At 42.4% G+C, this 26,935-nt stretch overlaps 1 protein-coding gene and 1 long non-coding RNA gene across 4 annotated transcripts; both read right to left on the bottom strand.

The window, feature by feature from the left end:
- Nucleotides 1-806: 806 nt before the first annotated feature.
- Nucleotides 807-2,793, bottom strand: LOC125727000 (uncharacterized). Its single transcript, XM_049003556.1, has 2 exons — nt 2,714-2,793; nt 807-1,590 (listed from the first exon to the last, which is right to left on the bottom strand). Exons 1-2 carry the CDS (start codon nt 2,722-2,724, stop codon nt 906-908), a joined length of 696 nt encoding a protein of 231 aa, XP_048859513.1. The 5' UTR covers nt 2,725-2,793; the 3' UTR covers nt 807-905.
- A 6,224-nt stretch (nt 2,794-9,017) lies between these two features.
- On the bottom strand, nt 9,018-20,347 carry LOC125727004 (uncharacterized). 3 transcript variants are annotated; one of them, XR_007388496.1, is made up of 9 exons: nt 20,155-20,347; nt 13,131-13,677; nt 12,847-12,886; nt 12,489-12,712; nt 12,283-12,405; nt 12,109-12,201; nt 10,864-12,006; nt 10,391-10,613; nt 9,018-10,125 (listed from the first exon to the last, which is right to left on the bottom strand). It is a non-coding gene; the product is annotated as an uncharacterized LOC125727004 (long non-coding RNA). The 3 variants fall into 3 exon arrangements; XR_007388497.1 differs by having other exon boundaries at nt 12,489-13,248; nt 13,440-13,677; XR_007388495.1 differs by having other exon boundaries at nt 12,489-13,677.
- Between the last annotated feature and the right edge of the window lie 6,588 nt (nt 20,348-26,935).

Raw genomic sequence — 26,935 nt, forward strand, 5'->3', positions numbered from 1 at the left:
TCGGCACCAGCCCACAAGAGGTGATTACCTTCCTTCTTCAAAAGCCCAGGCCTACCCCAGAATGTCGCCCAATTGTCTATAAAACCCACACCATTTATCGAGCACCATTCCGACAGCCAGCGGTAGAGCAATGATAATCTGCTGTACATTTCATCACCACGTCTAGCAGAGTTGGGGCCAAAACACATTATAGACACAGACATCATTTTTGCAAGGTTGCACACCTCTATGAAATGTATCTTAGTCATCTCCAATTGACTCAATCAGACATCATTATTGCCAATGTGGAAAATAATCTGAAAGTATTTACACTTACTGTTAGCCAGCACTTTTAAATTTCCTGAGATGTCGGTCGCTCTGGCACCAGGGAGACAATTTACTATGGTCGGTGGAGTCACAACTCTCACGTTTCTTAAAATAGATTCGCCAATTACCAGAGCACTTCCAACAGGCGTCTCAGTGGGTGTTTCACTGAGCCCTTTTGGAAATACGAATGCATGAATGGTGCCGATATGAGTTAGATTTGGATTTATGACTATGTCACCAGTTCGGCTCCCTAAGAAAGCTTAGGGAATCTAGCACTTCTGCTTTTGTCCGCGTCCTGTACATGAGAAACAGTTTTTCATATAAGGTGTGAATCTCAAAAATATTGTGTAATGAAGACCAAATCATTTGCATGTGATTTGGTGCATCTGATTCTAATTTCTAGGTTTAACGAAGTGATAAATGAGATATTTCATTTTCATTTTGTTCTAATTGCACATCCATCCCATGCATCCATCCATCGATCAATTTAAATCTCACAATAATGTTTAATTCATATTTATTTAATAAAATTTGCAGAAATGAATCAAACTGACAGATGTTCTGCTCAGCCTCAGACTCTTATGGATGACACTTTCGTTCTAATTACGCCTTCTCTTCTTCTTCTTCCTCTTCCTTCTGCCACAGGTCGTTGGCAGGGGCACATTCACCACAGTTCCACAGGCTGACACCACCACCTTGCCTGTGTCCGGATCATCAAGTGCCACTTCTTCTACTGTTGCTTCACAAAACAAAGTTGGTGGACTTTCCACTTTCACTTTGTGTTCCCATTCTTTGTCAGCAACTTCCACCTTTATGTCCACTATTTCCACTTCAAAAGTGGAAGTTGCTCCATCTTGGGTACCGTCCACTACCACTTCCCCAATGTCCAGCTCCTCAATCTCAAATTGAATCTCAGAGTGATTTAGATTCTGAAGCTCCACCTGGCAAATGTCAAGCAGTAGAGCTTCAATTTGAAGCTGGTCCTGACAGTGTTTTGGAAGCTGTATGCGTATGGTCCCTCTGTTCAGGTCAACAACTTCTACGTGACATGTATTGGCCTCAATGCATGTCTCCATGTTGTTAGGGGTTGGAGTTGGTGGGGAGCACTCCTCTTTCCTTTGCTCTCCAGGGGTTGAGGAGGTGTTACGTTGAGCCTGGTCAGAAGGCGGTCTTTCTGGGGAGCACTCCTCAGTGTCATCTTCCCAGTCAATGACTTCATGCCACTTGTCCCAGGCTGCCCAGTAGTCATCATCGGTCCAATCCACAGCTTTCAGCATTCGCTTGCTGTTGAATGAGGAAAAACAGCATGCAGACAATGCAAAGGAGCTGACAGTCACTCGTCATCAAGGGTGTAGGTTTGGATGTAAAACTGGTAGTGACCAAATCAGCCCCGAACCACCCAACCCCCTAAACCAGGGGTGGCCAATCTTATCCACAAAGGGTCGGTGTGTGTGCGGGTCTTCACTGCAGCTCCCTAATTAGATTAGTAATTAGAGGACTGATTGGCTGATGATTCCTCACACCTGGGTTGAACAGCTGACCTATAGGTTATCCCAAAAACCTGCACACACACCGGCCCTTTGTGGATAAGATTGGCCACCCCTGCCCTAAACCAATGCAGCACTCCCACAATACTGGTAGGGACATGTGCCTACTGTCTATACCCAAATCTACACCATCGTTCATAACACATGGTATAGAAGGGGGCACAAACCTACACCTGCACATTCTGCCTTATCTCTTTCTTTTTATTCTTTTTTTCTAAATAAATAAAATAAATTAATTACTTAATTAAACAGAAAATGGGGGGGGGCATAGAAACAACAATCATAACAATAATGGGGGGGGGAGAGGAAAATAAATAAATAAGAAAAAATACAAATAATAACAATAATAAAGTTGGGATGGAGAAAACAAAGTGTAGGGTAATGCAGAGTACAAACAACCATAACACACAAAAGACCCGTTACAAGTACATCAAACAACAAAACAGTACAGGATGACTGAAGGAAGCCACATACAAAGTGCCCTCCTCCAGCCGGGAGCGGAACCCCGGAGAGTGGCAGAGCCCCCCACCCAGCCCAAACCCAACCCCCCCAAGTCGCCTAGAAGGGTCCAAAGTCTCCCAATAATCCCCGGACCGCCCACCAGGGCCCCCCACCGGCACAGCAGAATCAAGGACCACCCAGTCCGTGGCCCACGGCCATATCTCACATGAAACTAGCTAGCTTACACTTGAAATTTAAATACAATCAAATATGTCACAAAGAAAAATTTTAACTTTACATAATAGCAAAACACAAAATATATTGCAGATAACTTATTTCAATAAAAATTCAGATTTAACAAATGCTACATGCAAAATAATACATGCAATTATACGGGAGTACTAAGAGGCATAACTCACCGTGCCATCATTGTCCAGAATGGTTCAGAATGAGCTTGGTTGAATTTAAATACATGTGTACACTAACTCAAGATTCTAGAATTCATCGCGTGCGACCAATCACGCGATGGGTCAGATAAGGTTCGTACCATCTGGTTAAAAGTATGGAAGGGTGGCAGTGCATGTCATGCTGAAGGTCTACAGTAGGGGTGTCAAACCCTGGTCCTGGAGGGGCGGAGCTCTGCACATTTTTGGGTTTCCCCTTGTTTAACACACCTGATTCAACTCCTTGCAAATCCTTGTGCTAATTACCACAACTTCTTGAGCTGAGTCAGGGAAAGAACTAAGCTTCACATGGCTATTTTAAGTGTGGAAAACCCAGACTTTGCGCCAGCACTGGACGGGAAAATGTTGTCCTAACTCTCTTAATTATTCAGAGGTGTGTTTTGGGCGTAACATGCAATGAACCAATCGGAATGACGCGTTACCTTACCTTTAAAAGCAGCGCTGCATGATCTACGGCGGATTGCTATAATTATTACCTTTAACTAGGGATGACCATTTCAGATATTTTCAACCATGGTCAACACTTGTTAATTGACTATTAACCATCAACTGATACGAAAAAAAATGTACTACAGCGATCCAACGCCTATCGCAGAAGTTACGTTCCAGACCCATCAGCGATAGGTGAAAACCCACGATATGGAAAGACCATATAATTAAAAAATATATAGTTTAAACCTTAAAATACCGTTCCCACATGTTAAACCCGTAGGTGAAAATCGGAGATATAAAAAGATCATATAAAAAAAAGTATTTTTTATAGTTTAAAATGCTGTACAGTTTTTTTTTCACTTGACTTGTATGTTTATATATCTGTGATTTTTGGTATACATTCTTATTATGGTAAGTGAATGGTGTTTTTTTTTTTTTTTTTTTTTAATAAATCTGTAAAATCCCTACAACAAACTTCTAATGTAATATATAGTAATGTTTTGAAGTCAACCTAAGCTGTTCCTTTTGTATTAAATGGTTTTCCGTTTGAGGGATTTGCAAAAACATGCAGTGCATGATGGGTAGGATGTAAAAGCTGCCTAACGTCCTCATCCGTCAGACGACATACATCAACACTAGGAAGATGCGTAATGTTCATTCCTGGTTGCGTTTGTTGGTCCAAAACGTAATTCAACATGTTCAAAAGTGAAAGTGGGGCACAAAAGAGGAAGGAAAAGAAAAACAACTTTGAGCAAGTTCTGTTCTAATAGGCTATTATATGCCGCAGGCCTTCTGCTTGCTTGCAGTTTTTTGCTTTTAGTTGGATATAGCCTGATTATATTCCACGGGCCTTTTGTTTGTTTGCATTTTCGCCAGGTAGGCTACCTTCTTTAAACTGCGTTTTGTTAGACTACATATTTCGGCATGTTTTATTGTAGTCTTTGTAAATATGTATATAGTTTAGACTAACCCAGCCACTTAACGGAGCAACACAGCTCAACTAGTTGCCGATCCTAAGCCCGGATTACTGGGGAGGGTTGGCGTCAAGAAATAAAGAGACAGTATCTTCACTGCATCACTCATGTCAAAATGTGGGAAATATGTGGTTGTATAAATAAATGCGTTAAAGCAGGTTAATGATTCTCTGCTGTCTAAATTGTATAAAAAGTTAGGCTACATGACATTTGAATGAGCTATACCCGAATGCATGGACGCACTATGAGAATGAGAGAGACGGCGCGTGCACACTAATTAACCTATATGCGCTGTTCACTTAGACAATACACTGTCATTTTTGCAACAGAAATGGATGAGATGGGCAGGCAGCTGGAGGTGGAATTTTTGTCCTTGGTAAAACTCTGATGGTCTCCACACTGGTAACAACGTTGTTTTCTAGGCATAGCCACACAAATCTCCTCCTGTCTGAAAAAGGCGTAGGAAACGCAATTTAGCCATTAAAACGTCACAGTTTTTGTGAGGGACAGTCGAATTCTCTCGTTAAGTTTTTTGTGTTCTTGCACCCACACTTTAAAACTTGTTTCAGCGCCACCACATATATGTGTGTGTGATCGGTTTTTCGCCCCGGGGCCTTGTATGTAATTCTTCCGCCACTGGTTGAAGGACTATGGAAGTTGGTCAAGAAATATTGTTGTTGATAACGGGGCGATAGGACGTCTGATATTGTACTTTGCAGCTGGGGACGACGGGAGGCTATATTGTATTAATGAAAGTAGAGGATTTTGAGGGATAATAGATGTGTGTTCCACCCGAATACCATGGTGTTTTAAGATGATGTGAGGGGGATATAGAGCTCTCGAAGGGACAAGCAGGCACACTTAGGTTCACTTCTAAAAACTATTTATTACAAGCAATACAAAATAACCTTGAATTAAAATCAATACCAAAACATTGGATCAAAGGCAATGCAAAATAGTCCCGTATCACAAGTGATATCTAATAATTATAGTTATATACATATATCATTAACAAGAATAAAACTGCCAATACAAGAGATTATAGGTGTCTGTGTATATATATATATATATATATATATATATATATATATATAAGTGATTAAAAGAAACATGCATACATAGAAAGGGCAAATTGATAGTATGGTTATTGTGATAATTGATTGAATCAACACTGCAAAGCTATTCAACAAATACAACAAGTTTGTTTTTGTATAGCGCATTATCACATTACATTGTCTCAAAGTGCTTTACAGCATCCCCACACAAAGCCCCCAGTGAGTAAGCCATAGGCGATAGTGGCAAGGAAAAACTCCCTAGAAGGAAGAAACCTTGGGAGGCACCAGACTCAAAGGGGAAGCCCAAACCTCCAGGGGCCGGCAGGGAAAGTCAAATAGGAGAGATGGTTAAGTGCCAAGTCACGCTGTCCAAATTATGAGATTTGAGGAATAACTGCAGAGCAGGAAGGATGACAAGCCAGTGCCGAGTCTTCTTCCAGTCGCCAGGCAACTAGAGGTAAGGCAGCGGGTCACACATGGAAGATCACACAGGCAGAACGGCGAGCTGGATGCAGGGACGTCACTGGAGGTGGCGACGTCACATGTAGCAGGGTGTGCTGGACATCTTGATCAATTGAGGTCTTCAGGCAGCAGCCCCCCAGGAGGAGTATGGGAAATAAAATGTACCATTAGTAAAAGTAGGGGAAGCTATAGGCAGTGATAACAGCTAGGTGAGTGCAATATGAAGTGCAATGTCCAGGTCCGGCAGATTTGGCTATGGCAGCATCAGTAGGAGGGAGAGGCAAGTGGGAATGTAGTCGTGGGGAGTCCCTGAAATGTCAGCACTCCAATTCCACAAGGGATTGTGAAGCTAGAGTGACAGTACTGACTGTCCAGTTTATCCAAAGCCAATGGCACCGATCCAGACCCAGCTCATCACCTCACACCATAGGTCTACCTGGGAGTGAGGAGTTAGCTAGAGCTATAACTAGTGTCCCTATATGCTAAACTAAACAGGTGTGTTTTTAGTCTAGACTAGAATATTGAGAGTGAGCCTGAAACCCACACATCCGGTGGAAGACCATTCCACAGCTGAGGAGTTCTATAGGAGAAAGCTCTGCAGCCTGCCGTAGCTCTGTCTACCCTAGGCAGTGTTGTGCATGAACGAGTTCAAAAGAACGCGTTCATTGAACACGTTCATATTTCAGTGAACTTTGAACTGAATATTAGTAAATATTAGTAAATCAAGAACTTGAACGTGAATTTTATGTGTGATGAACGGCGTAGACGTCATTCACTGTTAGAATGCAATTAAACATCGGGATTTATTTTCACCTGATGAGTCGAGTGACAAGGTCGGCTCACACATTTAAACAGCATGTTGCGTTGTCACTCAAGCACTAGCGAAGGGCTCCTCCACTCGAAAAATAAAATGCACAGGCTGACTCTTGCTCAGCGCTTGTGTGCAGTGCATCTTGGGTAACGTAGTGTAAAGCCAAGGACAGTCGAATCTAATGTCTTTAGCTTCACACTACGTTTCCCATAATGCACACACACACACATCTCAAAGGGCACAGCCTTGGCAACGCATGAGCACGAAGCGAACTGCTGCAGCAGTAACCATGGCAAGTGCAGAGGAGGAAAGCTCAACCACCAGTGGAGCTGGCACAGAAAACACGGATGATGCTGGCTGTAACTTGGACAATTTATGGGCATTTTACACACTGTCTCACAGAGACTCTGACGGTAAAAACCTAACCTTTCTGTGCAAGCTTTGTCCACCTGCGCTGAAAAAACAAGTTAGAACATCAATGACCTCATTTTCCAATTTGAAAAGACACGTTGAGTTGAAACATTCGTCCAGCGTGAAAGCATATATGCAAGCCCTTCAAGGTCATAGGGGGAAGGGCAAAACCCCCAGCCAAAGTCCCCAAACGACTCAAGTCACACCGCCTGCTGCCTTCAGGGGTATAATCTCCCAGCAACAGGTAGACAGATTAATAATAGACTACATTGTTGGAGATTTACAGCCACTGAGTAAGGTTGAAAAACCCTCCTTCATAAAACTAGTAACTGGTTTGCAACCAGGCAGACATGTGCCCTCAAGAAGACAGGTGCAGGGACTACTGAATAAGGAATTCATTGAGGTTATCAGTAATTTAAAAGCTGAACTTGACTTTGTATGCACAACAGCTGACTGCTGGTCAGCTGTCAACAAAGGATTCATGGGCATCACAATTCATTGGCTTGATAAAAATGATGTGTCACTCAGGAGATCAGCAGCCCTTGCATGTCGTCGTGTCAGAGGGTCACACACATATGATGTCCTGGCTAAAGTGCTGACAGATGTGTACAAGGAATTTAAATTTCAAAACAAAATTGTGTGCACAGTGACTGACAATGCTTCCAATTTTGTCAAAGCATTCAGCTGTTTTGGAGACAGTGTTGTTATTAGAGCAGCTGATGAGGTGACTGAAGGCAGTGACACAGGATCTACCCCTGCTGAGAGCTCCGATGATGAGGACGATGGTCTTGAGCCTGCACCTCTGTCAGAGTTAGAGGATCCCTGCCTCCCACCTCATAGAAGGTGCATGGCCCATACTTTAAATCTTGTTGCCACAGATGCAAAGAATGGATAGGCTGTACAACAAATTAGCGAGGCCTGTATTTTCCAAGGCATCTGCTCTGTGGAACAGGGTGAAAAGGAGTGCAAAAGCCTCAGATTTTGTTGAGGAAAAGCTAAAGATTGGCTTTGTCACTCCGAACGACACACGTTGGAATTCTATGTTCCTCTCAATGCAGCGCCTGGCTCACATAGCCACCTTGACTCCCCAGACCAGCAATCTAACAGTGCCATTGGATGCCACTCCTGAGTATGACAGACTCCTTCTGCACACCATCTGTCCAGATATTTAGGCCCAGGAGAAACCGATTGGGAGATGCCAACTTTGAAAAGCAACTGCTGTTAAACGTGAACAAAAAACAGTTTGGACTGAAGCCGTAGGCATGGTCTGTGGAGTGTTCATTACTTACAACAATGGGTTCCGTATGTGAAAGTTTTTATTTTTAATAGTTCAGTGAGATGGTGCCACACACCTTCAAGAAGCGTGAGAGTTTTTTTTTTTTAAAATAAAACTAAAGAGATATTTTGCTGAATATTAAATATTCTGTTCTGTCTAGTTTTCATTTGAGATGGATGGATGATGCCGATATGTGTTTACAGTACTTTTCTTTTCCTTCCCTTGTCTAGTATTGGGGCAAGAGAAACCATAAATAAGAATCATATTTTGTGTCCTTTGTCTATTCATGTCCATATATGCAAGAATGTAGGTAGGTTATAGATGTATGTTAAAACAAAATACATTTTCATTTAGACTATATATCGCACCTAAAAATAAAATGAACTGAACTTTGAACTAGTTCAAAAATTAAAATTGTGAGCTATGAATGTGAACAGTTCACTTTGAGCATGTGTGAACTGAACTTTGAACTAGATCATGAAAAGTGTGAACTTGCCCAACACTGACCCTAGGCACTAACAGATATCCCATGGCTTGAGAATGAAGCAAGGGCGGAGGGTTGTATGTGGTCAGCAGATCGCTAAGGTATTCTGGTGCAGGGCCATTCAGTGCTTTATAGGTTAATAGCAGTATTTTATAGTCAATTCGAGACTTAACTGGCAGCCAGTGAAGGGAGGATAAGACCGGTGTAATACGATCAATTTTTTTTGTGTTTGTTAGAACTCTGGCTGCAGCATTCTGCACCAATTGATTAATTAATACCAATTAATAATGCTTTGTGTGCCCTAATGTTGGAAAAATTGCCAAATAAATGCACATTGAGATGAGAACCCTTTATTGCTGTTGCAATACACCATGTCACTAGTCACAAGTACCAGCGAAAAAACTGGCCATCAACCCGACCATATATCACAGTAGGGGGTAGACAGGTCGGGAGACAGGGGCAAACAGAGAGAAGAAAAGAAACAGAATAACATGAGGAGAGAGAAGAATAAAAAAACTGCCCCCAGACTGTACTCCAGTGGGGAGGACATTGTAGGAACCGAAAAAAAACACCTCAGCAACATAAGCACATGGTCACTACACCTTACAACATAAAATGACACAACTTGCAACAGGTGAAGGTAATGGGGAGGAGGAGTTAGTCCAGCACAGACAAACAGCCATCCGGTCCTGCAGCCACAAGGGCGCTGGTCACAGACCCGCCTGTTCACACTGGGGGTATGAAGCAGCGAAGGCGTGGGATGGGGGGAGGGTGCGGTCAGTCCTTGGGATTGGGGGAGAGGAATGCAAGAGAGTCTCACTGCCTTGTTCTTCTGGGGGAGTTGTTAGTTAGTCGGCCAAGACCGCTGCTGATTAGGGGGAGCCAAAACCTGATAGAATAGGGTTGTTTGGGTTTCCGGGCGAGAAGCTGTAATCTCCAACTCCCTTAATGTCCACGCTGGTCTCCGCCATCCAATAATTTTTGCAAAGCCGTGAGCTTCTCCATGATGTTATCCAATTTGCGATCCATAGTCACAGTGATGTTATCCAGTTTGCGATCAATTGTCACAGTCTGAGTGCTAACAGCTCTGCCCACTCCATCAATCATTCCGGCCAGCCTAGTGGGGTTTTGAGCGGCTGTCACCGTTTTCTTCAATCTTCGATAAACCAGGGCAATGCCTAATCCAATCAGCATAATACCTGTAATCATGGTTCCGAATAGGTAGATGTCTTCAATGTCCTCCAAGGAAAGAGCTGCCAGGCACATGACCCTCCACTTCCCCCATCCGTCCATTGTGTAGCCAGCTGCATAAGTTCCTGCAGGACAGTCAGGTTCCCCCGAACCTAGGCTTCTCGTCGAGAAGATGGTGTCAATTGCGTTGAGAGACCAGCTGATCAAATCCATGATTTTACTTAGTTTGGAGAGCAGGGATGAGAGAGTCTCTCAAGTATAAGACAGTAGACTAGATGAGACGAGAGGAGCAAAGCAGGGAAGATAAGAGGAGGGAGAGAATGGACACAGACTTGCATTCATCACAGATAACTGATATAAAATCTACTCAAGGTTTACATAAGTTTATAGGCGTTCCTGCATATTGTTTTTAGTCTTCGGTACTAAGGTTTAACAATTCAATTTCATATGTTGTGACTTTTAGAGGCTTTTAGGCATTTCAGAGACTAATTTAGATACTGCCAAGTGCCACAAGCTCTTTAATGATCCAAATATACCTTTATTATAATCATCTGTTGCTTCCCGTTCCATGTCTGAACAGAGTGGCTTGTGTTCCTCCAGCCTGATAAGGCAACTGTCTTTCTCCCATTGCTCTCCCGTAACACCTGCTGTTGACAAGGCACCCTTAGTGTTGGAAGTTGAATTTAGCAAAAAGGGGATTTGGGAGCTGCATCCTGGGTTGTTCCCTGCCTGTAGACTCCAGGATAGACTCCAAAATCCCTGCAACCATGAATAGAACAAGCAGTTACAGAAAATGGATGGGTGGATGGATGGGTGGACTTTGTTCCAAGTGTGTCATGTTGTTTGGTTTCAATCCACAGAGTGCTCTGGCTGCCAGCACACAGTATATATGCAGCTGCTGTTCAGGGGGGAAGTGAATGGCCTGTGATGCATTTAACGGATTATTAAACATGGAGTAAAGTGATGGGCAAAAAAGAAAACCCCACAAAATAATATACGTCAGAATTACCAGATCTGGTGGCCAAAGCATTCCCTGAATGGATTTTTGAATGCAATCTGAAAAAAGCCAGCAGAGAAAGTGAGTACTGTTAGTAGTAGGGCTGGGTATCATTCCAAAATTTTCTATACCGATACCCTGAATTCAATACCGGTTCCGAACAATACTTTTTTCGATACTTTTATTTTAAGAAATATGTTTTAACAAGATTACATAACACGTAATCTCAGAGAAACTTTGGTTTTATTTTTTCAGGATGTTTGTGACACTTTTCACAGCAGGCTTATCTGTAAGACCAATAAACAAAGGAACAAAAGCACAAAATGAACAAAGTGTAGCTAGCACAATATATCAGTGCAAACCGTTTTAATAAAGTTCAAGCCATTTTAAGTCAATCAATTTTAAGGGTTTGTGAGGCTCACTGCTGCTTAAAGGTTTAGTTCACCCAAAAATTTGAATTGTCATTAATTATCTACAAATGAAGATATTTTGAATTTAATCCAAAAGCTTTCTGATCCTGCCATAGATAAATCGTTGAATAAAGTTATTTTTGTTTACCCTGCGCACAGAAGTATCACATGGACTTATTTTGACTATGTTTTTGGTTCCTTTCTGGGCATTGAAAACTGCATATCCAGTAAATCTATGGGAGGATCAGAAAGCTCTTGGATTAAATCCAAAATTATCGTCATTTGTGTTCTGAAGATAAACAAAGGTCTTATGGGTTTGGAACAACATTAGGGTGAGTAATTAGTGACAGAATTTTCATTTTTTGGTGAACTAACCTTTTAAGATCACCTGAAATCACTCAACAGTTCTTCTTCAGAAAAATTAGCATGTCTGCTTTTTCAGGAGACAGACAAGCCCGCTCCTGGCTGATAATGTCCCCAGCAGTGGAAAATGTACGCTCTGAGGGTGTGGATGATGCTTGCACGCAAAGATACCTTGATGCCAATTCTGAAAGCATTGGCAGAGTATCCTTCATGTCCCACCACCAGGTTACTGGACTTGCTGAGGACAGTGTAGATGGAAGCAGTCTGTACTTATTTATCTCTGCCTGCATCCTCTCTGTAGTGCTACTGACAGTGGTCTGCATTCTTGCTTCAACAGCCATGTCCTCCACAGCTCCTCAAGGGCAGAAAGCTTTGGCCTCTTCTATTTACAAATAAGTAAAGAAATAAAGAAAAATATAAAACTCTATAAAGATAAATGCAAACAAGCTAATAGGAAAAATAGGATTTCTTTATATTTTCTTACCAGTGCTGTTGCAGATGCACTGTCTTCATCAGAGCTGTCATCTTGGTTACCTGCTCTCTCTTCAAGTACCTGTTCTATCTGCTCAGTCGGAGTCTATATTCAATAACAAACATAGGTCACACATATTGATCTACAATTCAAGAGGAGTAGAAGATTATCAATATGAGTTAACACCTGTTCTGAGGTCCTTTTCATTAGCTCCTCCTCCAGTGTGGTCCACACTTCATTTGTCACTTTTAACTTGAATCTGGGATCTAAGGCTGTGCCCTCCTCCAAAAACTGTCTGATATTGCCATCCTTCAAGACAAAAACACTATGAGTCAATCACTGAATAATTCTAATGAAAACAAGTCCAAATTCAACAGGATTACACTGCACACCTGGTATCTTTTTGAGAGGTCATTCCAGATAGTGTCCTTGATGGTCTTTGTGAAGGAGGAGTCCTCTTTATTCACTGTGAAGTGGTGCTGGAGTTTAGTTAAGAATCTGACCCAAAGTTGGGCTCCTTTCAGCAGAGACGCAGAGGGTTGAAGTGTAAAGTATCTTTGTAACTTTGACAAACTCTTCTGCTTTTCTAAAATCCTCATCAGAAACTCTCTGCAGTCTGTAAAATATAATCACATTCATGAGCAAAATCCTTCACACTGAAAATGGCATTTAGAATAAGAACTGGAGGTGGCCTGGATGGCAGGGAACTGCTCCAGGAATCGCTCCACCATGAGGAATAAGCTATTCCACCTTGTTTTCACATCAAGGATGACCGCATGTTCTGGAAGACCTAAAGTGAGAAAGAGAAATTCATGTTTGATAACCACACACACACACACACACACACACACACACACACACACACACACACACACACACACACACACACACACACACACACACACACACACACACACACAAAGTGGCTATTTATTTGCAGAAATGTTTTACTGCATGATTTAGCAAAGGATTTTTATTAACTATTTGGCCAAAGAGTTTTGCACTAAGGTTCATCTACTCTGATTTCTACCTACCGAGAAGACGCTGCTTCTCTCTAAGGACAGGTTTAGCCAGGCTGGATCTTTTTAGCCACACCACCATTGCTCGGATCCTTCCTGCCCACTGTGAGACTGAGGTAATTGTGTAAAGCTTCTGAGCAGCAATAATGAGAGAGTGAGCAAAGCAGCAAATTTTTTTTAATACTCATCTTTTTTACTGCTACATCCATGTTTGCTGCATTGTCCACTGTCACAGCAACTACTCTGTCCTTTATATTGAATTCATCAAGAATATCTCCTCTCTCTTCTGCTACAATGTCCCCTGTCTGGGATGTGTATACCGACCTTGTATGTAGGACCTTCTCTTTCATGGAATCCTCTCTCACATAGTGAACTGACACTGTCAGGTAGTGGTCCTGTGCAATGCTGGTCCAGCCATCAGCAGTCACAGCCACATCCCTCACATCTTGCAACTCTTTCTTGACATTTTCTTTTTCAACTGCATACCATGCAGGTATGAGGGTATTTGAGAGCATGTCTCGGCTGGGGGACTGATATCTGGGGTTTAAGGTGCATCATCTCCCTATAGTTGACATCAAACACAAAAAAGTAAAATTACCATTATTTTATAATTGTTGCTTACTATAAAAAGTTAAATGAAATAAGACTACCTACAAACCTGGTCAACAGCCTTAATGGTAATATTACAACATAATTTACAGCTGCATGTTGTTGGAGGCCCTGAGTCAGGAAAATACTGAGAGGATGATGATGACTGCACCCGCGTGATCTTCTTGCAGTCAAACACGGAACAACTTTCTGCTCGTAAATTAATTCCGTGTACTGTCAGGTGTTTTATCATATTTGACGTGTTGCCAGTCTTGGACGCGATAACCTTTTTACAAATATTGCATCGCACGCTGTTGCCGTCAATCTTAGCATAATGTAGCCATACTTTTGATCGCTTAAACATCGTTTGCATTAAATTTATGCTATGCTTTAAAGTGTAGTATACATTACAGCCTCACATTAGACAAGCTCTGGGCGTGTGGGCGTAACCGCCGTAAACTATTGATTTTCAAGGCAAGCATTTGATCCAGGTACTTTAAGGGAGTGTTCACACTTGGCATCTTTTTTGACAAGAAAAAGCCGACAACGGCGCTTTTTTAGCAAAAAAAAAAAAAAAAAAAGCTGGCAGCGTTCGGTTACAAATAGCAGCCGAGCGCCTTTTGTTGCTATAACAACAGCTGCAATAGTAGCCTAGTGCTGTGTGATGCAAAAATGTCAAGAAAGAGAAAGTTACCAGGGAGGAGAATGTCGGTTCAGTTTATCTACCGGCACGTCTCCATTTTTTCTTGTTGTTATCGAAACGACAGGTCTCGCTACTCGCTTGTCATTGGTCGGCTGTCAAAGACTTTCAACTTGAAAAGACGCTCTGAGCTGCAGTAAAAGACGCCGGCGGTGGCGTTTAAAAAAGTGCTCAGGACTTTTTTGAAAAAACGGGTTACTGCATAGGGTTATAATGTAAAACAGACGCTGGCAGTTTGAAAAAAGACGCTAAGTGTGAACATAGCCTAAGGATGCCGCACGTTTTCTAGCTCACTGGCGTTGATAAGATTATACCCTTAGGTATCGAAATTTGGTACCGAACGAAAATGATTTTTTCGATATTCAATAGTATCGAGACGATTCGGTCGGTGCTTAAAAAGTATCGAACTCGATACCCAACCCTAGTTAGTAGTGTTCCACAATACTGTATTTTTGTAAGGTACACTTGGAAACTGTTTTCAAACCTTGATGTGTCACGGCAGGGCTTGCGAAGGGGTGGAAATGAGGGTGACAACCTACTTACGGCTCCAACTTACGTTTTATTGAAGACAAACAGGAGACAAAGGGATAAACTACAAAATAAAGAGCACAAGGGGTTAATAAACTGGGAGAAATAAGAATAAGCTGGAAAAAACGAAGCGCAAAAAACTAAGGAACTGGGATAAATGGGGAGCAGAACTAGAAAACCAACTATCTTTGAACCAAAAATCAGTTAAATGTGCAATTAGCCGAAAGAGAAAAGACTAGATGCAGTGTAAACAGTTAAGTGGGTGCAATATGTAAGCTCTGAGGGACATGACTATGGGAGCATAAGTAGGAGGGAGAGGCAGGTGGGAACGCAGACATGGGGAGTCCCTGAATGTCAGCACTCCAATTCCACAAGGGAGTGTGAAGCTAGATTGACAGCACTGACAGTTCAGCTCATCCAAAGCCAATGACACCGATCCACCACATGAAGGACAGAGTCGGACGGCACTGACCCAGACGTGATGCTGACAGTAACAAGTAACAGGGCTAAAATGCGCCAAAGCTCTTTGCGAAGACGCCTGCCTTTAATGTAACATCTGCCTTCCAAACCAAACCATGACCATGTTAGAGAGGGTGCAAAACTTTTCTGGACATGCAAATATCACAGGATCTTTCATGGACAGTCAATATGGGCTGATATTTGTGCCACTAGAAACTGAATATGAATTTTGTATATTTGAATCTGCAGTGGGGGCGGCATGGTGGTGCAGGGGTTAGCACTGTTGACTCACACCTCTGGGACCTGGGTTCGAGTCTCCGCCTGGGTCACATGTGTGTGGAGTTTGCATGTTCTCCCCATGTCTAATTGGAGTTGCTAAATTGCCCGTAGGTGTGAATGTGTGCGTGAATGGTGTGGGAGTGTGCCCTGCGATGGGCTGGCCCCCCATCCTGGGTTGTTCCCTGCCTCATGCCCGTTGCTTCCGGGATAGGCTCCGGACCCCCCGCGACCCAGTAGGATAAGCGGATTGGAAAATGGATGGATATGGCCAATAAAGTTAAGTGGCAAGCAGAATACAGGCTTGGAATACAATAGGGATGTGCATGAGTACTCGATTAATCGATTACTCGAACCCATCAGCGACGATAGAGCACGATCGATTGGCTCTAAAAATGCATGTTTTAAAATTAAACTACTTTCATTCTTTCTGATTGGTTATGCTGGTATTTGGGCGGTAGTCTAATATTTGATTGGTTACGGCTGTGAGAAGTTGCGGTCTAGAGACAAGACCGGAGAACAGAGCGAAAATGGCTTCTAAAGTGCGCAGCGATGTCTGGCAACACTTTGAAAAACTTGCCGAAAAAACAGTCAAGTGCAAGATGTGCAGCGCCACACTCGTCTACAACTCCACAACGAGTTCGATGCGTTATCATCTTGCACATAAACACAAAAAAGCAGATGTTACCGATGCCACTAGCAGCAGTCAGACGAGCATAAGAGATTTCACCATCAGACAGAAATGCGACAAAGGCAGGGCAGAGAAGATGACTGTCCCATCGCGAAAAGTCTTTCGAGGAAAGACACACAGCTGTGAACATTGGCAACTACCTGAAATATGTAACAGAAAAGTGGCTGTTAAGCTCTGAAAAAGTAATGGCATGTGTGCACGACAACGCTGCTAACATGGTTCTGGCAAATCAAAGTCTTTGGGAATCAGTGCCCTGTTTCGCACACACCCTGCAGCTTGCAATCAATGAGGGCTTCAGTGTTGCAACTGTAAAAAATGTAATAGCTGCAAGTAGCCGCTTGGTATCACATTTTCACCACAGCACAGTAGCTACAGCCGCGCTAAGGCAGAAACAACAAGAACAAAATATACCCGACCATAAGCTTATTCAGCATTGTCGCACGCGATGTAATTCTGTGTGTGACATGTTTGAACGCCTTTTGGAACAGAGGTGGTATGTGTGTGCTGTTCTGTCCGATCGCAATGTTACAAAACTTGCAGATGCGAGGACACTTGACCTAAAAGATGAGCACTGGGAGACTGTGGAAGAACTGACACCTGTTCTCAAGTCTCTTAAGTGTGCCACAACTACAATGTGCAGTGAGACCCATGTTTCCAGTTCAATGGTCTATCCGATCACACAGTCTCATCACTAGACATTTAAACACACAGAGGAGTGAGTCTCCAAGAGTGTCTGAATTTAAAAATGCCGTAGCCGAATTTCTGAAACGGCGCATAGTCGCAGTTGGTGAGGATGCTGAGAAAGTGTATCTGCCTCTGATTGCAGCGGCTTTGGATCCAAGACACAAATATCTCAAGTTTCTTGAGACAGAGCTTCGGGAGAGAGTAAAAGAGAATCTGAAGCAGCTTTGCGAGACAATCCCAAATCCCGTCAGACCCATACAAAGTAAGCCGACTCAGCAACGGCCCTCGACACTCTTTTCGGCGAGAACTACGGCATGAGTGATGTTTCTCCGCATGACACCGAAATCGAAAGCTACTTCAGGGAGCCATGCATCTCTGTAAACCAGGATCATATTTTGTGGTGGAAAGTAAATGAGTCTCGATTTGCAAAGCTAAGCACCCTTGCCCAGTGGTACCTGGCTGTTCCTGCAACTTCTGTGCCTGCTGAGCGCATTTTTTCCACCGCTGGTCTAATTGTAAATAGACTCCGCACTCGGCTTTCATCTGAGCATGTAGACCAACTGATCTTTTTGAATAAAAATATGTCGTCCTTATGTTAATTTTTCTTAGCCATGCATGGTAAACTATTCAGGCTGTTTTTGTTTTAAGTTTAAGCAGCATAGTTAAATTATCCCAGCTTTATGGCGCCAATAAATTTACCTTCACCGACTGATCATTTTGAAAGAAAAGTTATGTTACCTAATCTTTAAGTTTTATAGCTGTGGTAAAAATATTCAAGCTATTTTTATTTTAAGTTTACACAGCCAAATTATGCTGGCTTCTAATTTTTGTTAGGCTATTAACTTAACAGTTGTTTGAAGTTATATTATACTTTATTTTTGCGAACCTTTAACAGAAAACTTTTTTGATACACAGCTGTTGTGATGCTGCTGAAATAAAAATTGTTTTGTTAAAAATAACACTTGAATAAAATAACTGAAAAGCAGAGTATCATGTGTGTTTTATTTGTTTTATAAACATAGAAAAAGGTAACTGATCAGAGAGAGTGGGTCTGGGGGGGGGGGGGGGGTTGTGGGGCTTCAGTTGCCGTTGTTTTAAAGTAACGGGAGAAGCGCATCCACTGTTTTATGATTGGCACGTAGTTCAAGCTCGTATGCATTTTGTGTAGATAAATACAATTTGTAATATAACATTTACATATTTAGGTATCTAGGCTATGTGATTAATTTTATACACAATGTGTCATGTAGAAAAGGTGCTTCAGCTTCACCTCATGCTGTTATTTCTTTTAAATGTTTACTGTATACTGTGACGCAAACGCCCCGCCCCTTGCTTAAACTCCACCCCCGATTAATCGAGTACTCGTTTCTCAAACCTGTTTATTACTCGAAATGAAATATGATCAAAAATGCCCATCCCTAGTATACAATGAGTATATACAGATCCTTCCAGACATCATGTGAAACGTTAGAAACCGTACTTGCAAATGTTTTTAAACTATAGTTGGGCATTGGTTTGTCAGGGCACAGCACACAGTGACAGCCTTACCCAGCATTGTGGCTTATAATCCATGCACGCGAATATACACATACTGTACATGCACTGATTAACGTCTCATTACAGTTCTGCTGTTTACTTCTGTCTTTTAAAAGCATTCACTCTGTAACCCTAGTTTCACACAAACAGATGAACCCATTTCTGCTACCCTCTGCAGTGAGGTTGGCTTGCTAGTGTAGGTTAACCAATGTGAAAACACCAACTTAAGACTTTAGAACGCATATTCAGTAATACTACTTAAGAAACATCTTACTCGCATTTGTGAAAATGCCGAGAGCAAACACGCATTAAGGGAGATATCGTGTTGAAAGTGATCTCCTTCCGTCTAGTTGCTGCGACCCAGGCCACCCGACGCCTCTTCGTTACCTTCTCTACCTGCTGTCCATATCCTCTTTTCCAAGTGGGAAACCAAAAAAATCTCATGTTGTGGTCCACCTTTCTGCCATTTCTACCATGTGATTTAGTATGACAGCCTTTCACACAGCACGAGTGTCCCATCTTACCAAAAATAATGCCACACGCAAATGCAGATTCAAATATACAAAATTCATATTTAGGTTTTAGTGGCACAAATATCAGGCCATAAGTCAACACCGCTTACTTAACATCAAGTACTTAACTGTACTTAAGTAAGTGAAGAGTAACGACTGCATTTCTTAAAAAAAAAACTTAAAGACAGCAATGCTCAACTCAAACCTGTGTAGCACATTCTACCAAGGCAGTATGGTGTCAACACAGAAACTATGGAGCGTTACAAATTCCAAAGACTAGCCAACATTAAACATTACGAATGGAACGCAAGCATAATTAAACAGAACCAGAATGGAACAAAACAGAACATAAGCAGGGAAAACCTAGGACAAGAAAAATAGTTTTCTATAGTAACACTGGGAAACAAAAACCCAAGAAATATGAATGAACAGATGAGGGTAGTCCAAGACCAGTGTGCGATGAGTGAACAAACAGCGCCAGACGATAAAAGAGCCTCGCAATCTACGTCGTTAAAGTTAATTGCCAGACGTGGTTCATTTGCGTTGGCGTGGTAGTGGTTTGGTTTTGAAAAGACCGATGTTGCTCAAAAGACAGCAATCTGCAGACTATGTGGTAAATCGATTGCCGTGAAAGCTCGACAACTAACCTGTTTCACCATTTGCGAACTAACCACCTCACAGAATACGAAGAATACGAAAAACCTAAGGAGCACGAGTCTAAATTACCCAAGGAACAAGCGCAAAAACACACTCAGCAAACTTTAGCGGACTCATTCTGCAAGAAAAGTGCCTTAGGACAAGAAAAGCAGCAGATGGCGTGACGCCGTCACCAATTACATCGCAAAATATATGGTGCTATTTCAAGTGCTTGAGAGAGATGGTTTTAAACAACTTTTGGATACTTTAGGACCAAGGTGCACACTGCCTGGCCGAAAATATTTCAGTCAAACAGCTTTGCCTAAATTGTATGATTCATGTCGTCAAACTCTGACGCATAAACTGCAAAAGGTTTCACAGTTTGCCACAACAACAGATTTATGCTCAAGCCGAACATCCGAGCCATACCTCTCCCTGACGGTGCATTTCATTGACGAACACCGGCAACTGCAAAGCTTCTGTTCGCAAATATCCTACTTCCCAGAAGATCACACTGGCGATATCATTGCACAAGGACTGAAAGATGCGCTGGCATCATGGTCACTGCGAGAAGACAGCATGGTTTACACGACAACAGACATCGGGGCAAACATTATCACTGCCCTACGTAGGTACGGATTAGTAACCGGAAGACAGGAGTGTAACGAGTTCGCGTCACGAGATCTCGCGATATTACAGCATGACGAGATTTCTCGTCGGAGTGAAAAGTGGTCTAGTAAAGGTGCTGCAAATCAGCTGCTGTAAGCTTGTCGGCGTCTGACGAAATTACCGCAGCAGACGATCCAGACGCTTTGAAATCTTTTGCGCGGCAGCAGTTCGGCTACCCGACGAAATATGTAAACGCGAAAAGGCGACAGACAAAACACGAACCATCTGTAAGCATTGTAGGAAAATAATGCCGTACACAGCGGCTAACGCTACTACCGTGCAAAGCCATTTGCAGCACCATCATAGCTCATTACTTAAATCCACTGCACCGGTGAAGAAAACATAAAAAAATGTATGTTTGTTATTTATGTTGTTTTATTTATATTCTATTTCATGTTCAGTTGAGTAGTCATACGAGAGAAGCCTGTCATTTGAGTTTGTGGTGAAATATTTCTGGTTTCTAGTAATAATTTCCTCTTTGAAGTTTTCCTTAAAATATTGTTGAAATATAGTCTCGTCTCCTCGTGAATCCAATATCGTGTCTCGCCTCGTCTCGTGAGCTGACTATATCGTTACACCCCTACTAGAAGAGGCCACCTTGTTTTGGGCATAGGCTTCATATTGCGATTGGTGAGTAATTTAGGGTTCCTCTATAAAATGCAGTGTATTTATCTTATTTATTATGACGTTTACAAATACAAAAAGACCTGATAAGTAAAGCTGTAGATGACTAAAATATAATTTAATATATAAAATACATTACATTACACTATATATACTGTATATATATTATATATATATATATATATATATATATATATATATATAGAAACTCAAACTTCCAGTGTATAAACTTATCACCGAGTCATAAACAAGATGGTGGTCAAGACAGCACATGAGAGAGAGATTTATTGAACAAGAAAAAGCCATTCGTCGTCTTTTGACTGCAGACAAAAAGCACAGGCATCTTGTCCCAACATGGCAAGATGTTGAGGTGCTGGAAGCAGGAAGTAAAGCACTAGGCCCTCTTCTGGAGTTCACAGATGCTCTTTCAGGTGAGCAACTTGTTACAGTTTCTTACTTAAAACCTGTGCTGGCCTTGTTCAACTCTGATGTTTTGGTGCTGAAATCTGATGACACAGACATGACCAAAAATATCAAACAAACTATTCTAGAGTATTTGAACTCCAAATACACAGAGGACTGTGTGGACGAGCTATTGGGTTTGATTAAAAATCGCTTTAATAACGACGACAGGATCGAAGCCATTACGCCGGCAGCTGCGAGAGAACTTATGGCTGTGGGGACAGAGGAAGACAGCCCTACCCCAGGACCCTCACCTGCTTCAGCTCACCCGATGGATGGAGAAACTGGATCAGGTGATGATGCAAGGGAGGGAGCAAAAAGAAAAAATGTCTTTTGGCAGCTATTTCAAAAATCACAGGAATTCAGGGAAGACGAGTATCTGCCCACTGCCACTGAAAAAGAGATCAAGAGCTCCTTAATGATATCCGAGGTGGACAGTGGTCTCAGTGCACATGTGTGTGTACATCCTATAGGCCACTGTTCAATTATGTACTATAATGCAAACTGTAATAAGGTGACTGGTGAATTTAATGTTTTTGTTTTACCTCAAAGGCGGCATGGTGGTGCAGTGGTTAGCACTGTTGCCTCACACCTCTGGGACCCGGGTTAAAGTCTCCGCCTGGGTCACATGTGTGTGGAGTTTGCATGTTCTCCCCATGTCGTCGTGGGGTTTCCTCCGGGTACTCCAGTTTCCCCCCACGGCCCAAAGACATGCTGAGGCTAATTGGAGTTACTAAATTGCCTGTAAGAGTGCATGTGTAAGTGAATGTTGTGTGAGTGTGCCCTGTGATGGGCTGGCCCCCCATCCTGGGTTATTCCCTGCCTCATGCCCATTGCTTCTGGGATAGGCTCCGGACCCCCCGCGACCCAGTAGGATAAGCGGTTTGGAAAATGGATGGATGTCTCCCCTTAGTCTCCTTTGCTCAAGCTGAAAAGATTCAGCTCAGCTACCCTCTGCTTATAAGACCAGGAATCATTCTTGTGACCCTGCATTGAACCCTTTCTAAGGCATCAATGTCCTTTTTAAGGTGGCCAAACCTGCATGCAATATTCTAGGTGAGATCTTACCAAGGCACTGTATAATCTTAGCATCACCTCCCTTGACTTAAAATCCACACAACTAGAGAGATAACCATGCATCCTATTGGCCTTTTTAATTGCTGGAAGCATCAACATATTTTACCAACTATTAATGGTGAGAGGCGGCACGATGGCACACAGCTGAAGGGTTGGGGGGGTTGAATTCTGCTTCAGCTCTGCCTGTGTGAGTGTACTGTTAGTTTTAGTTAGGCAGACCAGGCAGTGTCGTAAACAGGTAGTCAATTCTGCGCACACTTGGTGAAACGTAGTATGTATACTTGACTGTACTTGTGTGCTCATGTACCTATTTTATCTCATCTTCCATTGCTGAAGACCAGTTCCAAGACTAAAAACACAAGTACATGAGGACGGTAAATGTTGGTCTTGCTCCACCCCAAACGTCAAGGATACATTGGATGCATCCTTGCCAAAGGAGAACAACCCCATTATTCATTGCGCCCCAATTTCGTTCTTGGAACGACCAGTCATGCCTTTCGTTCTTAGCAGACCAGTCATGCCTAGATCACAAGTACAGTCTTTGCATTCCTGATACTGACTTTTGAACTTGTGCAGACCAGATCCTGCTTCTGGGTATGGAGTGGAGGTATGACTAATAGAAAGCGCAAGTCTGATGTCATTTTGTAGGTAATTTGCTAACATTTTAGAGCATATGTTTCCCTAGGCAAAAGCCTAAGAGGAAAGTGAATGGGATTTCAGAAATTGGGCAAAAATAATATCAAACTAGTAACTGCAGGCAGTGACTGAAGGGTCCAAAGCGTAGGACGATAGGACAAGTAGTAGAGGTAGGACGGAAGAGAGCAGGAGGACTGACTGATAACAGCTTGTGTAGATAAGACAGGGTAGGAGATATAGGACAGAACAGGACTGGTTTGGGTGAGACGGTCAGAGTAGTTGGTAGGAACTGGGATGGAGATGGGTTTAGTGCAGGCATGATATGTCAGTAGATATCGGACAGAATGCAGAACCCTCCGGTGGAGTGGCTGAGCCCGTCTGAATGTCTGGTTCATTGATCCTCAATGCCTCCTTCGACTTGCTTTATGGAGAGTACGCTTTGCATGTTTGGCAGTCTAGCTCAAATACCCACCGAAGCTGGGTTCGAACCAGACATCCTCTGATTGCAAGCATACAAGGTTAGCCCACTGAGCCACACACAGCTTATGTCTAAGGTATAGCTCTACAGTAGTGACCGAAATTTGGTAATGATTGGCTGAAGCATGGCTGAGATATAGCGGTCTGATTGAAAGGGGCGTGGCACCAGTACAGTAAGGGTGTGTCTGCTGGCCGTATCTTAGCAAAACTTTCAGTTTTTTTTTTTCTAAATATTTACAAGGACTGTCTCCTGATTGGAATGATACTAGATTTATGTAAGTTTGGTGAAAATCCAAGGAGGTTAACGAAAAGTCAAGTTTTTAGACTCCTACGAAACAGGCAAAAGGGGAATTAGGTAGGATGAACTTCTGTATGGCATTGAATTTGCCATGGGTCAGTGCATTGGACCTGTAACAAATTTCAATGTTATCCATAACAGTTCAGGTGAAATAAGCAGAAATGCAAAAGCTGTAGCTGTAGCGCCCCCATGTGGCCAATCGGGGTGTCCTTAGCAGGGTATACTAAGGGTCTGAAGACAAATATATCACCCTGTTTTCATTGAGATGGGCTATTGTTAAGCCTGTCAAAGGCCTGTCAGAATGCTGCTTGGTGTTGATTGGCTGATGGTGGCCAGGATTTTATGACTAATAACTGCCATGATAAAGGACTGACCTCAGGCTTCAAAGTAGTACATGTATGCCAAATTTCAGTCGGATTGGTCAAGGCAGTCAGGAGATATTGGCAGTTTTTAGTTGTAGCGCCCCCTATTGACGAAATGCGGCCCGCCTTGGAGGGTGTCCTCAGAATGGGGTAGGGAGGTAGGATTTCAAGTTTGGTAGAGGTAGGACAAGGCAGGGCGAAGTTATAGCAGTCAGACCAAAACTGGACAAATTTGTACATTGTTTGGGCGTGGCTGATGGCTGCAGGATAGGCAAATGTCCGGATTTTTTTTTTTTTTATGATTATTGATCAGCTGAGAGTTCTGATTCGTTTGACACCTCATTTGTCTGATTTGGTAGGACAGGGTAGGACTTTAAGGAAAAAGTAGGATTTGCAAATTAGCAAAAAATCTAAGTAGGCGGAGCTTCATAGTCCAAATGGTAAGTTGGTAGGGCAAGGCTGTAGGTATCTAGAAAAAAAAATTTCGACTGTAGGACTAACAGGACAGGAGATATCGACCGAAACGCGTTGGGGGTGCTACGGCGCCCCCCTCTGGCTGACAGGATTGGGTCGGATTATCTGAGTAGTGGGTAGGAATTGACATCATCCTACCAAGTTTGGTCGGTCTAGTATTTACAGTTTGGGCTGCCCATTCAGTTTTAGGGCAGGAGAATAATAATACTAGTGACTGCAGGCAGTGACTGAAGGGTCCAAAACGTAGGACAATCGGACAGGTAGTAGAGGTAGGACGGCAGAGAGCAGGAGGACTGACTGACACCAGTAGCAAGGATAGTAAAGAGTCAGACAGAACTGACTAGTCCCGTAACACGATGGAGATTGTCAATTGTAGATCTGACAGGTTAGTAAATGTAGGACATAACACGAATGTTTGAGTGAAATGGTCTTAGGTAGAAATTAGGATGGATTACCCCGGGACCCAGCTTGTACGGCTGCACGTTTAAAGTTAAATTGTTGATTACCAGCTAACATTTTTAGGTTCACACGTTTAGCCCCTTCCCTTTCCATTGCCTGGCCATTTGGTTTCATGATTAGGATATTGTTTATGGTCGTTAAAGGTGGGTTCCTCCCCTATTTCCATTATTTGAATGGGTGCTTAGGATCCAAATTTATCTAAATGGACCATTTTAGGGCATACAATCCCACCGTCATATGCTACAATCCTTATTTACCTGAAAGGAGTCATACAAGCTCAGCTGAATCTCCAAACTTTGCAAAATGCCTCAAATTTGGGGGGGGGGGGGGGAGAGACTGGGTCCTTAGGACACAGTTGAACATAAGAGTTCTTAATCGCAAGCGTACAGAGCGATCTCTCCGGGCACACACCGGCATTGCCTCCCGCGAATCAACCAGATCCCATTTTAATACACATTTTAAAAAAAATCACACCATAATCGGCTGTAAAGCCAACCTTTGCAATGGGGGCGGGGGGGAAATCCTGCCAAGTGAACTTCTGTAGAATGTGTAAGAGTAATTTGGTGTCGAGGGGGAAGAGGGTCTGCTTTGTTGGGGATGGAGCACGGGGCTGAGATGAGGTGACGGAGGAAATAAAAGGAGAGAGTTGGCGCGGGAGAGGGGAGGAGAAAAGCAGCGGGAAATACGTAGCGCTGAACGGAGCTGTATGTTCTTGTTATTTTATATCAGGGGAGCACACACACACACACACACACACACACACACACACACACACACACACACACACACACACACACACACACACACACACACACACACACACACACAGATCACTTTTGGGGACCTATGTCAGAACACCCTCACTTTGGGGACAAGGTTTTCCCAGTGCTTTGGAACCAAAATTATTGCTAAACATGGCTAATACGCATGCCGTATACACGCCCATCAGTTGAAATTTCCAAAAAAATCCTGTTTTAAAAGTATGAAAAAAACCCTTGCAAATGAGGTCATGTATTTTTTAGGTGAATTTTGAGGACATGGCGACACACACACACACACACACACACACACACACACACACAAACTCCAGTTCAGCACTAATCTGAGGACATTTTCCCCAAATGAGGACAGAAAAGAAGTTGTCAAGAAGAACTTACAATAAAATGTAATTCTCATTGTTTACAATTTGAAAAAAGCATCTAATGCATTTTATGATTTTTAGGAACAGTTTGTAAGTTGTTTGCTATTTATAACACGGTCGGGAAACATGAATTTATAGAGCTGATCAGGAAAATAAAGTGTTAATGTGCAATGGAAATATTGCAGAAAATAAGCAGTCTATTATTATCCATCCTTACAAATGGATAAATAGGGACAAAAACTTGTGACTAACAAGAACTTTTATTTATTGTTTTTTCCATCCTATATGTACATATGTAGGTATACATATATACACACAGGTATAAATTGGCATCTTTCATTAAACAAGACATAAGAATATACATTTCAAAATCATAAACAGTCATAACTTTTTTTAAAACTTAAAAAAATAGCTGCTGTTTGAAATATAAAGACGTGAGGGCTGAGTGAAAATATGAAGCTTCGTATAGCTCTCAACTCTACTGTTCTAAAAAAAATAAGACTGTATTATTATTTTTCAACCTTAACATGA

Source organism: Brienomyrus brachyistius, unplaced genomic scaffold (assembly GCF_023856365.1).
Source record: "Brienomyrus brachyistius isolate T26 unplaced genomic scaffold, BBRACH_0.4 scaffold84, whole genome shotgun sequence".
NCBI classification, from domain to species: Eukaryota; Metazoa; Chordata; class Actinopteri; order Osteoglossiformes; family Mormyridae; genus Brienomyrus; species Brienomyrus brachyistius.